The sequence below is a fragment of the Rhinopithecus roxellana genome, chromosome 18 (genome assembly GCF_007565055.1).
Source record: "Rhinopithecus roxellana isolate Shanxi Qingling chromosome 18, ASM756505v1, whole genome shotgun sequence".
Lineage (NCBI taxonomy): Eukaryota > Metazoa > Chordata > Mammalia > Primates > Cercopithecidae > Rhinopithecus > Rhinopithecus roxellana.
Window position 1 is genome coordinate 40,774,525 of NC_044566.1, and position 15,616 is coordinate 40,790,140.

Here is a 15,616-nt window from a genome sequence, read left to right on the forward strand (position 1 = left end):
ATGAGGCTATGCATGTATCACATTTGTAATAGGTTCTCAAAAACACTCACCTTCAACGGTTAACTTTGTTTTGTTTTGTTTTGTTTTTTTAAGAGATGAGGTCTTGCTTTGTCTCGCAGGCTAGGGTGCAGTGATGTGATCAAAGCTCACTGTAGCCTTCAACTCCTGGACTCAAGCAATCCTCCCTCCCAATCTCCTGAGCACCTGGGACTACAGACACATGCCACCATGGCTGGCCACCCAAGGATAACCTTTAGAGCAGTGCCTCCCATGTTCTTGGTGTTCCTGTATATTTATATGAGGCCAAAGACAGAAAGCTTCTTAATAAGACGGCATCTTACCTTAATAACCTTGTCAGTTCCAGAAGTCAGTAACCATCCTCTGGTTGCATCGAAATGCACATGCACAATGTTATGTTTACTGTCATGGAAGGTGGCTGTGGGTGCACGTCTGGAAGGAGCAAAGAAAGCTTCTGAGAAGAAAAGGTTGTAACATATGAATGAGAGAGATCTAGGATGACATTAGGCTCTAAATTTTGGCCTCATGGCTAAAACTGCTTCACTGATAGGAATGTTCCTCAGATCTGACTTTATTCCCTAGTGACCAGTTATGATTAAAAAAAAATACAAGAATTCTTATAGTCTTTAAAATGGGAAAGAGATGAAAATTTCTAAAAGTCCTTCTGGAGAATGTTGCTCTGATGGTGTCTGTGATAATCTCCACCCAAGCTTTTAAAAACCATAGTGCTTTTGCTAAGTTTGAGCTCAGAAGGACTTGCCAGTAAAATAGTCTATTTAATTAAAAAAAAAAAAAAGGACCAAGATAGTACTAAGTGTCCCATGATATTACTAAATGTCGTTCTAATTGGAGAACTATCCCCCTCCATTCATTTTTCCTTTTTCACTGGTATGACTGCAGACTTGGTTTTTCTATAGTACTCTAAAGCTGTAACAAGCAAAACAAAATAACAAACAAACATCATTATTTTTGGATTTTTAACATATACTTTTTTTTTTTTTTAAGTAAGAAGACTTGTCAACTGCCTAGGTGCTCCAGAGGCAATGCAAGTGCTTCCACAGAGAAGAGGCAGAAGAAACAGAGGTGGGAAAAGGCTCAGGGTGCAGTCTAGGAGACAGCGCTCTTACCACGCTTCAAGGGGCCCACTTCACTGCAGTGGGCTCTCTCAGGACAATTTTTTCTTCTTCTTTTTTTTTTTCTACAGCTAAATCGGCAGGATAGATCTTCAGTATCTTAAAATGGTTACTTTAAATTTTTAGAAGATTTAGGCTTAACTGTAAGCCCTTTAGACTCTTAAAGTCTATGTCTTTAGCTAGAAAATGAAGAATTAAAGTAGACTATCTCTAAGGTCTCTTGTACTCTCTAATTCAATGAAAAAACCCTCTTACTAATTTCATCATGTATGATGAGTGGAAAATAATGAGTGAACATAAATGCATACTTATGCAAGGGCATCTTATTTTATATTTGATATGGATAAGTAAGACTACTTATGATTTTACTGTAATATAAGGTGCTGGGAGGATTGGGAAGACAAGCTAACCTGCAGATCCTTCTGTAAGTCACTAAAATTAGCGAAATGCTGTAGAGCACTGTGTTTACATCTGGGGACAGCTTTCAATGAGCCAACACTAAAGAGATAACATAGATTTGTCCCCACACCTCCACAGCACACTGAGGGGTAGTAACCTATGTCCTGGGTTATTGGGCAGGTCTGACGAGCAGCCAGCTGAGCAACTGGGCAACTGGGAATATCTGCCTATTGGGTAAAGTGACTTAGCTCTTCCCGGAAAATGAAACCTTCTGGACCCATGGACTCACTCAACTCCTGTAAATATACCAGCTTGGGACAGAAAGTGAATCCTGAGCCCTTATACTCCTGGGTAATTCTCAAGTAAATGAGCAGACAGAAGGGTTTGTTCTGAGAGCACCTATCTTAAAGGCACATAACCTAGAAATTAGAAAGAACACAGAGATGAATTCTTTGAGTGTATTTTCTCTTCTCCTGTCTCACAGGATAACACAAATCTCTTGGTGGCAAAGGAGAGCTTTTACTACTCGCCATGGACTATATTCTAAACCAGCAGAAACTAGAGCAACCCTAGTGATGGCTGCGGCACTGAGTGCAGGGCTCAGATTAGACTCTCGCTTTAACCTGAAGCGGTCCTCAGGCTGCAGGAACTTACTCTTCATCTGTGATGGCCTCGTGGCAGCTGTCACAGACTCTCACTTCAAACTCGAAGCCCATCAGGGGGATGGAGGAGCGCTTGGAGCTGCATTTGCCGCAGACAGCCTTCCCACACTTGCGGCAGTGGTGCTGGAGGAGGGAGAGAAAATACTCATCGTGGCTCCCTCGGCTCCTGAGGCCCCCGCACCTCACCCCTCCTGGCAGAGAGAGGTGTAATCAACTGCATCCAGGTGAGGATGCTGAACAAGAGTGCCTCAGAACTAAAGGGAACACACTAGATGTGTTCTTTTTTGGGGCTCTGTTTATTCAACAAGGACTGTTGGGTAACACACGTGACAGGGACACCTCCCCACTCTCTTGCTTTTCCCTACTCTTGGTCCTTTCCAATAATCATACTAGGAACTACAGAGGAACCACCCAGGGGCCAGGTGATCTTACAGCAGGGTGTCTGAGAAACTGACATCTCAGGAGATTATGCTGCTGGATGAAGGAGAACATGCAGGAAACCTGATTCAATCTGCTGACTTTGGCCATGGTATAAGCCTAGGTGACCTAACATTTTATTTCCTTGGGGAAGACCAAACTGAACCATGGACTCAGATTGAGAATACTGTATTGTAAGTAGATCTAAATAACCAAACTTAATCAGAAGGAGGGAAAGTAAAATAATTAAGGAGTGAGAAACACCATTTATATAATTTATATAATTTCATGGTCTGGTATCCATACGAACTAAGCATGACACCTCTAATTGTAAGGTGTATTGCAATAGAGGCCACTAGAATTCTAAAATCACATCCCTAACTGCTTACTGGGAACCAGCCACTACAGAAACTGAATCCAGCAGGAATGAGCTACAGTAGACAAACAGAGTAAATGACTGTGCAATCACAAGGTGACTCCAGGATAATAATTTACCCTCACCACAACTCCCACCCAGGGGTGTGATTTCTTCTAAGATCACATGGTTGAGCTATTTCCACACAATTACATTTTGATGAAGCATCCATATCACTCACCTGTCTTAGACCAATTTTCTTACTGTCCCACATTTGCTTGAAGTTCCAGAAGAAAGGCTGATCACACTTTTGGCAGGAATCACTGTCCAACCATTCAGGGGTCTTGTCAAATAAAGCACAGAACAGGTCACTGTGGCCAGCAGTGAGGACAATGGAACCACTGGCCCTGATGAAACTTACAGAGCAATCAGGACGTGTTTCTAAGAGATGTGATTTCTCAGTCAATCATTCAAAAAATATTTACCAAATGTCTATTCTGTGGCAGGCCCTGGGGATGGGATGTAGTGGTGAATAAGAATCTCCACCATCATGAAAATATGATTAATAATTATTTACATAAGCATAAGTGTGTGAAGGCCCAAGAGGCAGAAGCACAGAGTGCTTTGGCAGAGGGATCACAGGAGCTTCTGACCCAGGCTGAGGTTCTCAGACAAATAAGACAACTGAGACCTGGGGATGGATGGAGCGCAGATGGGGAAAACGAGGGATGAGGCTGGAGGGGGCAGTATTAATGTTTGTTTGTGAAACAATTTCTCGAATACCAACTTATTACCATTAAAATTATATAGTAAAAACAGATAAATATTTAAAGACATGGAACATGTTCAATATATAATAAACTAACACAAAACCCCCAGGTTATTAAACAGTATCATAGCACAGAGTTAAGACAGACTAGGAGAAGATATTTATAAAGTTTGTAACTAACAACTCCTGCAAATTACTGTATACAAAGAATCCCTGGAAAATCAATATGGAAATCACAAGAAACAGTTGAGAAACGGGCAGAAGATACAAAAGATATGAGCATGCAGTTCACAGTCAGGGAAGTCTGAATGGCTAACATATGTGACGAGAGGCTCAAATTTACTGTTAAAAAGAGAATGCAAATAAAAATGAGATACTATTTTACCTCTGTCTCCAAAAGGGCAAAACCAGAAAGGGAGGGAACAATTGCTACTGGTGAGGATGTGGGGTGTCAGAAAACTCCCTGTTCTCCATTAGAAGTACAAATGAGTACAGCTGTTTGGTTGCATTTAGCAAAATCAAGAATATACCTTCAATTGATCACACTCTTGGGTTTATGGCCCTGAGAGTCTCACACAGTGCAGATCTGTGAGGGGACACATACAAGAAGGTCATCTGGGCACTGTGTGTGGTACCAGGGAGTCTGTGCCAGTCTACATGCCCTTTGCTTGGGAAACACAGAAGTAAAATGTGACTGGTACACATGATGGGGTCCTGTGCAGAAGCACCACAAGCAACAGCAGGATGGTAGAGCTCAAAAGGGTTCAATGGCAAAAGTTGGAAATAGAACTAGACTTACAGTACATCAGTTACGTAAACTTTTTTTTTTCTTTTTCTTTTGAAACAGTCTTGCTGTGTTGCCCAGGCTGGAGTACAGTGGTGTGACTTTGGCTCACTGCAACCTTCGCCTCCCAGGTTCATGCAATTCTCCTGCCTCAGCCTCCTGAGAAGCTGAGATGACAGGCGTCTGCCACCATGCCTGGCTAATTTTTTTTGTATTGTTAGTAGAAACAGGGTTTTGCCATGTTGGCCAGCCTGGTCTCGAACTCCTGACCTCAAGTGATCCACCCGCCTCGGCCTCCCAAAAGCTGGGATTACAGGCATTAGCCACCACGCCCGGCTGAGTTATGTAAACTTTAAAACACACACACAGACACATACACACACACACAGATACACACACCTTTTATAAGGAAGCATGTGTGTTCAGGACACACATTAAATGCATCACAGTGGGTATGCATGAGGAGGCATTTGGGAGTTAAGGACCGATAAAGGGGAAAAAAAATAAATCAGCATGTTTGTGATGCTATTTTTTGTTAAAAAAAAAAAAAAAAGTCTTACACACGTGTTATGTGTAGAGAAAAATGTTAGGAAGGATGTACGCCAACATGTTCAGAGTGCTATTTCTGGGTGGTGGTAGTATGAGTAACTGACATCTTTTCTATTTACTAATGAGCACTTTGTAACTTTTCTACCAAGAATATTATATACAATATATACTTTTAAAAAATGCTAAAAGTTAACAAAACAAAAATGGATTTTCTTAACTGTATAAGACACCTGTTCAACCTATGAGATGTCGCTCGATCTACATCCAGCTACTTGAGGTCTTCCATTGTCTGCTCTTATCTTTCAGCTAGCTGCCATCCTCTCATCTGACTGCTGCTCTAAATTGCTCATGAGCACTAATGCACCGCATCAACCTATTGTGTTCCCCTTGTCCTTACTCTTGCTGTTTCTTGGCCTGCAAAGCCCATGTGCTCCTGCTCAGAGCACATCCAGATCCTGCTGATCCTTCAGCACAATATTCCTCCATCAACATTCACTGAGAACATCAGCCAATGATGACTCCATCCCTTCTAAAATACCCAGCGCCGATGCTCTAGCATATATCAACTATAATTTCATCATTTACACCATTTAATAGAATTCTGAAGTTTCCCCCTACAAGCCTTTTCTTCCGGAAAGTCTGTCAGTACTTCAGGTTAGAGACAATTTCATTATGTGTCGCAGACCTCCCAAGGTGAGCATTACACAGCACTTATCATAACTAGGAAGCAGCTCCATAGAGGCTAAGATTAAAACAAAAATCCCAGGAAATTTCTGTTTATAAAAATGATACTTGCAAAAAAAATGAATGCTCCATTGCTTATTTAGAGTGTTGACTCACTAAGATTTTAAATTAGTCAATAGTATTGGGTGCCTCTATATCTGCATATCAAGAGGCTCATAAACAAGGTTGCTCAAAGAACTGCCCATCAACCACTTGGTTTCATCTCTGGACACCACACTGTTATCCTCCTTTGGCCGCTGTCCATAAAGGGTCCAGGCTGCATGTGCCAAGGGAAAAGAATCGGGTCCTTCTCCCCTCCCCTGGTTTGGTTAGGTGGGTCCAGAAAGAAGTCAGGAAAGACCAGGTGTGACTGTCCCTAACCCAAAGCAGGCTGCCATGCAGAACCCAACCCAGGACATAATCACCAGCCATGCGGGAACATGGTTAACATGACCGGCACTCATCGCAAACATCTCCAGCCTTTGTATTAATGGTGCCAAGTATAGTTTTCAAAAGCAATGTTCTACAATTCCCCACCTTCTAACAGTAATGATCATTTTGATTGGTTACTAATAGAATTCCCATGGACTTAAGATCTGAACAAATAAAGCTTTAATCTTCTTAAGCATATAATTACTGGCATTTGAAAAAGGCATTACATTGTGGGTAATAGCAACTACTCTCCTGAAATGAGACTGGGGTGAGGGCATGGAAAGAAGATAGGAGACTTCTGTCTTTTTAAAATGTTTCTTTTCTATGTAATTCTTGTATCCTGCAAGAAATTAATTATAAGAATGTGCATTGTCAAAGGGAAAGTCTACCCAGAATAATTCTAATGTAATGGGAAAACGGTTAACTTCAAAGTGCTTGTCAAAGGAGATATGCAGGAAACATATTCGTTAAGATGCTCAAAGATTAAAATGAAAGCTCATAAAAAAGAATGTTCTGATAACATGTAAATACGTGCTAAAAAACTAAGGATATATTTATATCTGGGGAACTATTTAGAACATGACTTACAAAGTACAAAATAATTATTTCTAGTATTTCTATTAATACCAAACTAAGGATTCTTGCTTCATCTTAGCCACTATTTTCTTCCATGACATAAATCACGTGAGTCCTCTGTTTTTGTAGAGCATTTTATACCAAAGGACTAATCACCAGGAAGTAGATGATTTCTTTTCCTCACCTGTACTTTCGCTGTGAATGGTGTAACAGATTTAAACAGCTTGGTCTCAGTCAAAATTCTTACAAAATCTCCATCACAGGAATGTTACATGCCAACTTGTGAGGGGGGAAAAAAAAAACCTCAACCCAAACAACTCCTTTTATGCTATAATTCTTTGATGTTATATGCCTTATTTCATGGTTTAATCATAAAGGAATAAGAAATAAGCAGGAAGGGAGGAGGGCCAGAACCACAAGGCCCACCCCACCCTGCTGTGCCACCTACCTCCTGCCTCTCCACGTCCATGTTCCAGACGACAATCCCACCATCACCGCCACAGGAGATCAGCTGTCGCGTGTGCTGCGCATAGGAGAGGGCCTGGACTTTGTCGCTGTGAAAGAAACCAAGGGTTAGTGACAGTTTAGGAGAACAAATGCAAGGCCTCGCGGCAGAAACCTCGGCAAGGTCAGCCAATGTGCTCACTCACTCTGAGCCCCAAGTGTAGATCTTAGAAACCTGATGGAATTTTCAGCATGCTAAAGGTCAGAAGAGTATCCGGGATTTAAAATAAGTCTGAATGCTCCTTGACATGTTCAGGCCCCAGGAAGAGGTAATCTGTCAGTTACAACACTTAAGGAAAAAAGCTGATTGTTGAATGGGCTGTAACTTCTTACTGGTTCCCTCCTTCCTTAAGTAATTAAAATCTATAGCATATGTTCATTTTATATTTGTTCAAGAGTCATGATTTTCCCTTTTACAAAATTATCCTTGAAGAGTTTTGGAGGTCATCCGTTGAGATGCCCACCGGATTTACCTGACACAGCCAGGTAAACTGTGTTGCCTGAGGTGTGTACCTCACAAGTGGCTTAGGACCAGCCATGCCTTTTCTTGGCTCCCAGAGTGAACCCATAGTAGTAACAGACCTGAATTTCACAGGCTCTCCATTTCTCTGGTTTTTACTCTCTCTCTCCTGATTCTGTTTTATTTTTCTTTCTAGTTTGTGCAGGGCTGACAAGTTACTCCTTCTTGGCAGCAAAGATGATGGAGAATTTAGTTTTATGGTCTGAGTGATTGTTAACAATGGATTACAGAGATCTATCTTTGTTGGGTGAGAGAACAGGGTATATAGTTTCTTGGGTTTTTTTTTTTTTTTTTGTATGGTTGTCTATTTTGAGCTCAAATCAATGAAGAATTTTGTTTCTACTGGGAAGGAGAACAGCTCTTTGATATCTGGACTGGTGATTTTTTTTGTGTTTCTGTTTATTCTTGATCTGTGGCTGAAGTTGAAAACCTAAAGCTATTAAGCTCTGTCTAGGTGTTTATAATCCAGAAAAGCCTTCACCTCTTGCTGTGTGTGGAATGCTTTCCTATTTCCAGAGGGTGTCAATAAATTGGATTACAATACCTTTTAAATTAAAAGAACTTGTTCTGATTGTCTGATAGAGATAAACAAGTGCTTTTATAAATTGAGTCCTCCTAAAATCACAGAACATCAAACCTCTAATATTGTGAACCTGCTAGACTTAAACATAAAAATTCTTTTAACAGAAACTGCTAGCCAATTCAGTAATATTTTAAGAATCCAAGTTCATAAAATTAAGTTTCATTTGGCAAATAAGACTAGTAACATAGGTTTTAAAATGTTACGTCTTTCTCTGATTTATTAGTGTTGAACAGAATACAAGTGTGCATTTTATTTTTATTTATCCTAAATTTATTCAGGATAGCTGGCCAAATGAGCTCATACATAATGTTTAAGATTATTAAAAATATAAATTGTGTTCAGCTGAATTGAATAATTATTCTGACAAACTTTTTTATATGAATAGCAATTATATTTTGTAGCATATCAACTTAAAGATAATTTCCAAGATCCTTAGGTAACAAAATGGACTAATGTTAACCCGAGCTAATCAATAATCATTGGATACCTAGATAATGTCTACATAAGTTAGAATACTGTGACTTTGTATAAAGTATCATATTAAGTTTACATATGTTTGCTTCTTATTTTTCTATGCTATAGTGAGGCTATACCTTTGAGTTGTGTCAATACATGAGTTCATTTTTTGCCACTTTAAGGGAATGTAAAAGTGCCGTATGTCACTATGGAAATTTCAGTAATGTGTGTTCATGAGTTTTGCTAGTCTGCTAAAATGATTATATGGGACAATTTGTCCATATCCTCCCTCCTCCTAATTTTCTCTATGAAATATAACTTAGTTTCTTTGGTTAATTATTATAATTTAAATGGGTGGTTGAGATTATGCCAGGAGCATTAATGAAAAAGAAATACAATGGTTTTTGTTTTTCAAAGAAAAACGGGTTAGCTTTGTATCAAAGCAGTGGTTCTTGAACTTTTTGGTCTCACAATCCCTTTATACTCTTAAAACTTATTTGAGGACACCAAAGAGCTTTGGTTTAATAAGTGATAATGATCAATGTTTACTGTATTTGGAAATAAAACTGAGAAATTTTAAAAACATTAATTCATTTGAAAACAGCAATGATGAATCCATTTCATTTTAACATGTCACATATTTTGTAAAAAAAAAAAAAAAAAGACATTTTCCAAAACAAAAAATTATGATGAGAAAAGTGACATTCTTTAATATTTTTGCAAGTCTTTCTAATATCTGGCTTAATAGGAGAGCTGGATAATCATCTTTCTGTATTTATCATAATCATAATATCACTTCTTATAGCTTCTGGAAAACTCCACTGTATACTTTTGAGAGAATGAAGATGAAAAGGGTAATACTAAAGTGTCAATTTGTTCCAGAATACGAAAGAGAAAAATGAAGGACAAAACTTGGTAAGTGAGTTTTACTTGCTTTGGCTTATAATACTTTAGTCTGAAAAAAAGCTGTAAGATGCATTACAATTTTGGCTAAGTTCCCTCAGTTTTGATGGCTTGCTTCCTTAGTTTACTGATTAATGCCTACAATGTGAAAGGATGTTCTTTACCTTCTGTGGAATCTGCCTAGCTAGCAGAGATTCTGTGTCTCACCAGAATTATTTTCAGTACTTTAATGTTGACTTGATTAATGCTCTTAAGAAAAATAAAAGAGAGAGAACAAGAAGTACTCACGTGTGAAAAGAATTTTAAATTATTTAAAATTGTGTTATCATCTATGCTTATTTTTAAGTGTTTTACTGCTTTAATTATATAGATAACCAGGCATTGCTTCTTAAGCAGCCGTGCTCCTATCTTACCCCACTTAAAATTCCCTTGACAACTCTTGTTAGTAATAAAGCCTGAAGTAACAAATAAAATGAACACTCCAACAGTTGATTTCTCAGCAAGGCAAAGTTTACTTCTGCAGAAGGGTGCTGCTCATTAGTCTGGTCACCACAAGAGCACACTGAACAAAGGAAAACAGTGGCTTTATCCCTAACACATTGGCTTCTACTGCTGTGTCCAGTCTCCACTGGCTAGAGTTGGACTGCACAATCTAAGCTGAACTCGGCTGGCTAACTTGAGAAGTGCAGGGATGCAGTTACACTGGTGGGAAAACAGTTTTGGCGGTGGGGGTAGGGGGCGTTGCGACGGGAGGGGTGATTTACAGAGGGAGCAGCAGATGTGGAATGTGGGCTCTATAGATAAAGACTGAGAGGAAGGTTGTTTCCCAGGGCAGGGGCACACAGAGAGTAAGGAAGGCTGGCCTTGAGAGCAGGGAACAAAGGACAAGGGAACTTAAACACGTTAACCCTTTGAAGAAGAATGTCTTACTGTATACAACCCTGGTTTTGCCTTTCCAAACTGAACCCCTGTTTTGAAAAAATAAAATTTTTAGGATGTGTTTTATGCCTGAAGATTTCCCAAAGAGGTCCTAGAAAATCATAAAGACTTGTTCCCTTGACTTACAAAAAGAGAAATGTGGTGAGGTGCAATGGCTCATGTCTGTAATCCCAGCACTTTGGGAAGCTGAGGCAGAAGGACTGCTTGAGCCAAGGAATTTGAGAGCAGCCTGGGCAGCATGGTGAGACCCTGTCTCTATAAAAATTAAAAAAATAGTCAGATGTGGTGGTACACGCCTGTAGTTCCAGCTACTAGGGAGGCTGAGATCAGAGGATCACTTGAGCCTGAAAGGTTGAGGCTACAGCAAGCTGTGATCATACCACTGCACTCCAGCCTGGGTGACAGAGCGAGATCTTGTCTGAAAAAGGAAAAAAAATTTAAAAAAGAAATGCTATAAATAATTGCATTTGTTTGATGTGTTACTATTTTAAGAGTAAATGGGAATAATTGTCAGATCAGAAGAGATGCTCAGCCGGCCCTAGGTTAAATCAGTAAGTAAAAAATTTTCTTAGTATTTCAGAAATTATATGTTTTATTGGAAGACTGTGGATATTTCCTGATGTCATTATTGTCTATAATGTTTTTACCCATGGGGAAATACTGATCACAATTCTTAGGAAATAGTTATATAGCATATCCCAATGGGGAATTTTACTTTCCCTCATTCTGCTATCATTGGTCACAATTACAAATTAATCCTTGTTACAAAATCTCTATAATCTGTAGATAATTTCTGTATTATTCTGATCCTTGCCTGAAGGCCCTGCTATAGGGTTTGTGACTTCAATAAAGGACAGCCTCAGAGTTTCATGGAAAAGAACTATTTGTACTAGGTATTTTAAAATATTGATATTTCAAAGAACAGACTCTTTGGCACAGGCCGCTGAGCTGACATTGCTTAGATAATTTTTAAGCTGTGCCAGTGGATTGAGTCAGGATTTCCTTGGATTTCTGGACCCTTTTTAGTCTGAATGCAGATGGCTTCATGAATGTGAACTGCTAAACCAAGAACCATCAGAACAAGAATTAATTACAGTTCATTCATAGAACTGAATGAACAGAACAGGGAAATTCTATTGTGGTTATTTGTCTGGAATACTGTTGATGTTGTTTTAATGTTCTATTTTCTGGATATATAAGGATGCCTTTTCTCTTATTTTAAAGCTATCTCTAACCCACAATTTTGTAAACTGTTATTATAAGTTAAATCAAAACATTTAAGAAATGATACCCAATTCTCACTGACTGCCCAGAATTTAAGAAAACTGTTACAGAGAATCCTTAATTTTCATGGAAACACAGTTATCTGCATTGATTCAATGAGAATCTATTGGCAAGATATAACTGGGCAAATCAGCTGTATTACCTGGAGTGTCATGTGTGAGAATGATGCTCACTGAATCAGATATGACTAGCCACTTTAAGAACTCATAGAGCCAACTTACAAAGCCTTCCCAGGAAAACTGGCCTGGTATCTGATTTGCAGGGTCCTGGCCTTACAACTGGTAAGGAAGGTACCAGGCCAAGAACCTAGCAAATGGTGGAAACTTTGAGCAATTCAACTGTTGCAAGTACTGCAGGTGAAATATAGCAGAGTTTCTTGAGCTTAGTTTTCTAGCCTTGGTATGGCAAATTTTAGAGTCTCTGAAAAGTCCAGTCCAGCGGTGGCTCACACCTGTAATTGCAGCCCTTTGGGAGTTCAAGACCAGCCTGGTCAATGTGAAGAAACTCCATCTCTACTGAAAATACAAAAATTAGCTGGGCATGGTGGCGCATGCCTGTAATCCCAGCTACTTGGGAGGCTGAGGCAGGAGAATGGCTTGAACCTGGAGGTGGAGATGGCGGTGAGCCAAGATCACACCACTGCACTCCAGCCTGGGCGACAGAGCGAGACTGTGTCTCCAAAAAGAAAAAAAAGAAAAGAAAAGAAAAGTCCAGTGTCCAGTGCAAGATTCTTTATAAAAACTTCCAGGTAGAAGTGAATTTTGTGGGCTTAACACAAAATTGTTGGATACTGTGTGGCTCTGGATATGCAAAGCAAATATGAGTGGCCTATACGGTTCATTAAGACTCTTTACTCTACCAATATAAATAATCAGGACTAACCTCCTGACACTAGCCTGTTTTTTTTTTTTTTTTTTTTTTGTGATGAAGGATAATCATTGAGATTATTATGATCACAGGGGAGGAGGGGGGAAGCACAATCAGGTAAACTCAGAAAGACTTGAAATGGGCAAAAAGAGATCACTGGTCATCTTTTCAGCGGAACTTCAGGTGTTGTCTAGCACACTCTTCTGGGCTATCTGATTCTACAGGGGACTACATCTTTTAGTATTTTTACTAACCTGCTTACAACTCTATAAAGAATACTGATATTATTGCAAACAAATCTTGTCCAGTGAAGACACACCTAATCCCACACCCCACCCTGCCCATGGGAGAAGCCAGCTGTGCGTCTGCTAACAAATTCATTTTCACATTCTCTGTTGCCTATGTATGTGTCTACTCTTTGGATTTTCCTTTGGACTGACTGTAACCTCTTACTCTGCCAGTCAGTTAATTATTAATTAATGCCTAATATAAAATCTTTGACATGTATTCATTTTTTAAAAAGTCAATTGGGTTTTCCCTATCTCTCCTGGTTGTTATTTCACACTTTTTAAAGTATAGAGTGCCACCACCGTGACACTCAAGGGCTAGAAAAATCTGTCTAGTTGCACAGACTCGTAATTGTATGATTTGAACTACATTTCATTTGTTGAGGCATCTTGATACACATCAATGATCTTGTAAAACCAAAATAAGCTACATAAGGAACTGCTTTGCCACTCATAGCTGGCAGCAACATTCAGCAACAAATACATAATTTATGGGACTCCAGTACTGTTAATATTCCAGCATAGAAGAGTGAAACACAGTGATGAATGCTGGATTCCAAGTTTGACAATAAAGTTGCTCTAGACTTCTTGATTTAGGGATTCAAAATACAACCACCTTGCAGTTAAAAGCTAGGTGAGGGAACATCCCAGGTTTACAGGTTAAGAGTTACGAAGAATGAAAAGATACCTTCTAACATTTGTGTTTCAGCTGACATCACTGTAGCATTTATACTAGAAAGCATTTCAAAACTGGTCATTATTTCATGGACGAGTATTACCATGTACTGCACTGCAAATGCTCTTACAAGTGCACAAACCCCCCACTTTTCACAACCACCAGGATCTGCCATCTATAAATACTACAGTTAGTGGGATGGCCTCATTTCCTTTCTCACCAGTCCTAGCAGCAACATATGTCTGTCAGGTCCAGCTATATAATTGGAGGGACTAGTGCAAAATGAAAATACAGAGTCCCTTTTAAAAACTTGATTAAGAATTACAAGATGGTGGCAGCAGCTCATTAAACCAAGCGTGAGGCCCTTCTAAGAATGGGGCCTTGTGTGACTGCACAGGTCACATGCCCATGAAGTCAGTCCTGTGTCTGATGATTAAGGGAGAGAGTAAAGAAGGCCTTACGTTTTTAGAGAAACAGATCTCAGACACAAGCTAACATCTGCCCAACAGTCAACTTAAGCCTTTCTTCATCCCTCAAGAGTAAGGGGAACTCAAATGTATAGCATTGTTCATTTCTTTGATGAAAAGTTTAGGTTTTTTAGTGGGCATCTAATTATGCTTCTACTACCAGCGATCTCACTCTCCTATATGCATAGGTCTTCCAAGCTCCAAGGACCAGAGAAGGCTGTGAGCAATCCACCCAAGTGAGGTCTCCCAGACAGTACTACGTAGGGTCATCCCAAGCCAAAGCACCCTAAAAGGGATCTGCTTCCTCAGGGATCCTTGGCCCACTGCCAGGCTAAACCTGAACTCAGGGACCCCCATCTAGGGGCACTGGTTTGAGCACCAGTGATGTTCTGCTGTTTGGTGGCAGGGTGGAGGTTTAGATTAGGCTCTCGTCCTCTGTCCACTTGTATTTCCTGAACCCACTGTATTTTAGTTCATGCCATTCTCTGTTCTGGGTAACCTCCTAATCCTGAGAACTATGAGAATCTCTTCATCTAACATCCAAACCAAGAGTGACCCCCCCTACACTGAGGCCTCCCACTTTCCAGTAAAATTGGTGAACGGTGCCACCTTTGCCTGTTTTCATACTGGTAGCACATCTCCACAAAGGCAGGGCTATTTCCTAACTCACTTTTGTGTTCTGAGTATCTAACACAAAGTCTGGTATGTAGCTGGAGCTCAGTAAACATGTGTTGACTGAGTTGTGAATATATGTTAATATTTCCTTAGGAAATTCTACAAAGAGAATCAGTAGTCAGATCCCAAGGCAAGATTTTTTACCTGGAATTTTTATTAACAAGAGTAATCTTAACAACCGCCATTTACCAGGCCTGTATGCCTGGGCTGATTATTTTACATGCATTACATCATTTATATTTTTTGACAACCTTGTGAGGGTTTTTCCTTCCAATTTTGTCCTTATTTTAGAGATGAGAAAACTGAAGATCAGAGAGGTGCAGTGCCTTGCCTGAGGCTGCAGGCCATTGGCAGAAGGGCCAGTTCAAATACAGTTTGACCCGACTCAGAGGCCTGCACACTAATGACCACATTTTCCAGCCCTTCTGTCTTTGAGAAGATTCTCCCTTCTATGAAAACTCTCATGGCTGGTATTTTGACCTATTATGTGTTTAGCTAAATAGTTAAAAAAGACATCTCTTCCCCTCTATCCTAACAGTTCCCTAGCACCACAGTGGGAAATGCTCTTAAATCTCACAGATTTGAGCAGAAAGAAAGCTGTCATTTGTACTGATCCTTGTCCTCCTGTCCCCTAACCC

The 15,616-nt window shown here is 39.8% G+C and overlaps 1 protein-coding gene across 2 annotated transcripts in view; it reads right to left on the reverse strand.

Moving 5' to 3' along the window:
• WDFY2 (WD repeat and FYVE domain containing 2) overlaps nucleotides 1-15,616 on the reverse strand; it is a 198,635-nt gene that overhangs the window by 8,153 nt on the left and 174,866 nt on the right. For both annotated transcript variants that reach the window (XM_030921875.1, XM_030921873.1), the window contains 4 exons: nucleotides 7,266-7,371; nucleotides 3,226-3,327; nucleotides 2,205-2,335; nucleotides 342-450 (listed from right to left, as the gene is read on the reverse strand). In XM_030921875.1, the coding sequence (XP_030777735.1) occupies nucleotides 342-450; nucleotides 2,205-2,335; nucleotides 3,226-3,327; nucleotides 7,266-7,371 (448 nt within the window). The remainder of the gene's footprint in view (nucleotides 1-341; nucleotides 451-2,204; nucleotides 2,336-3,225; nucleotides 3,328-7,265; nucleotides 7,372-15,616) is intronic.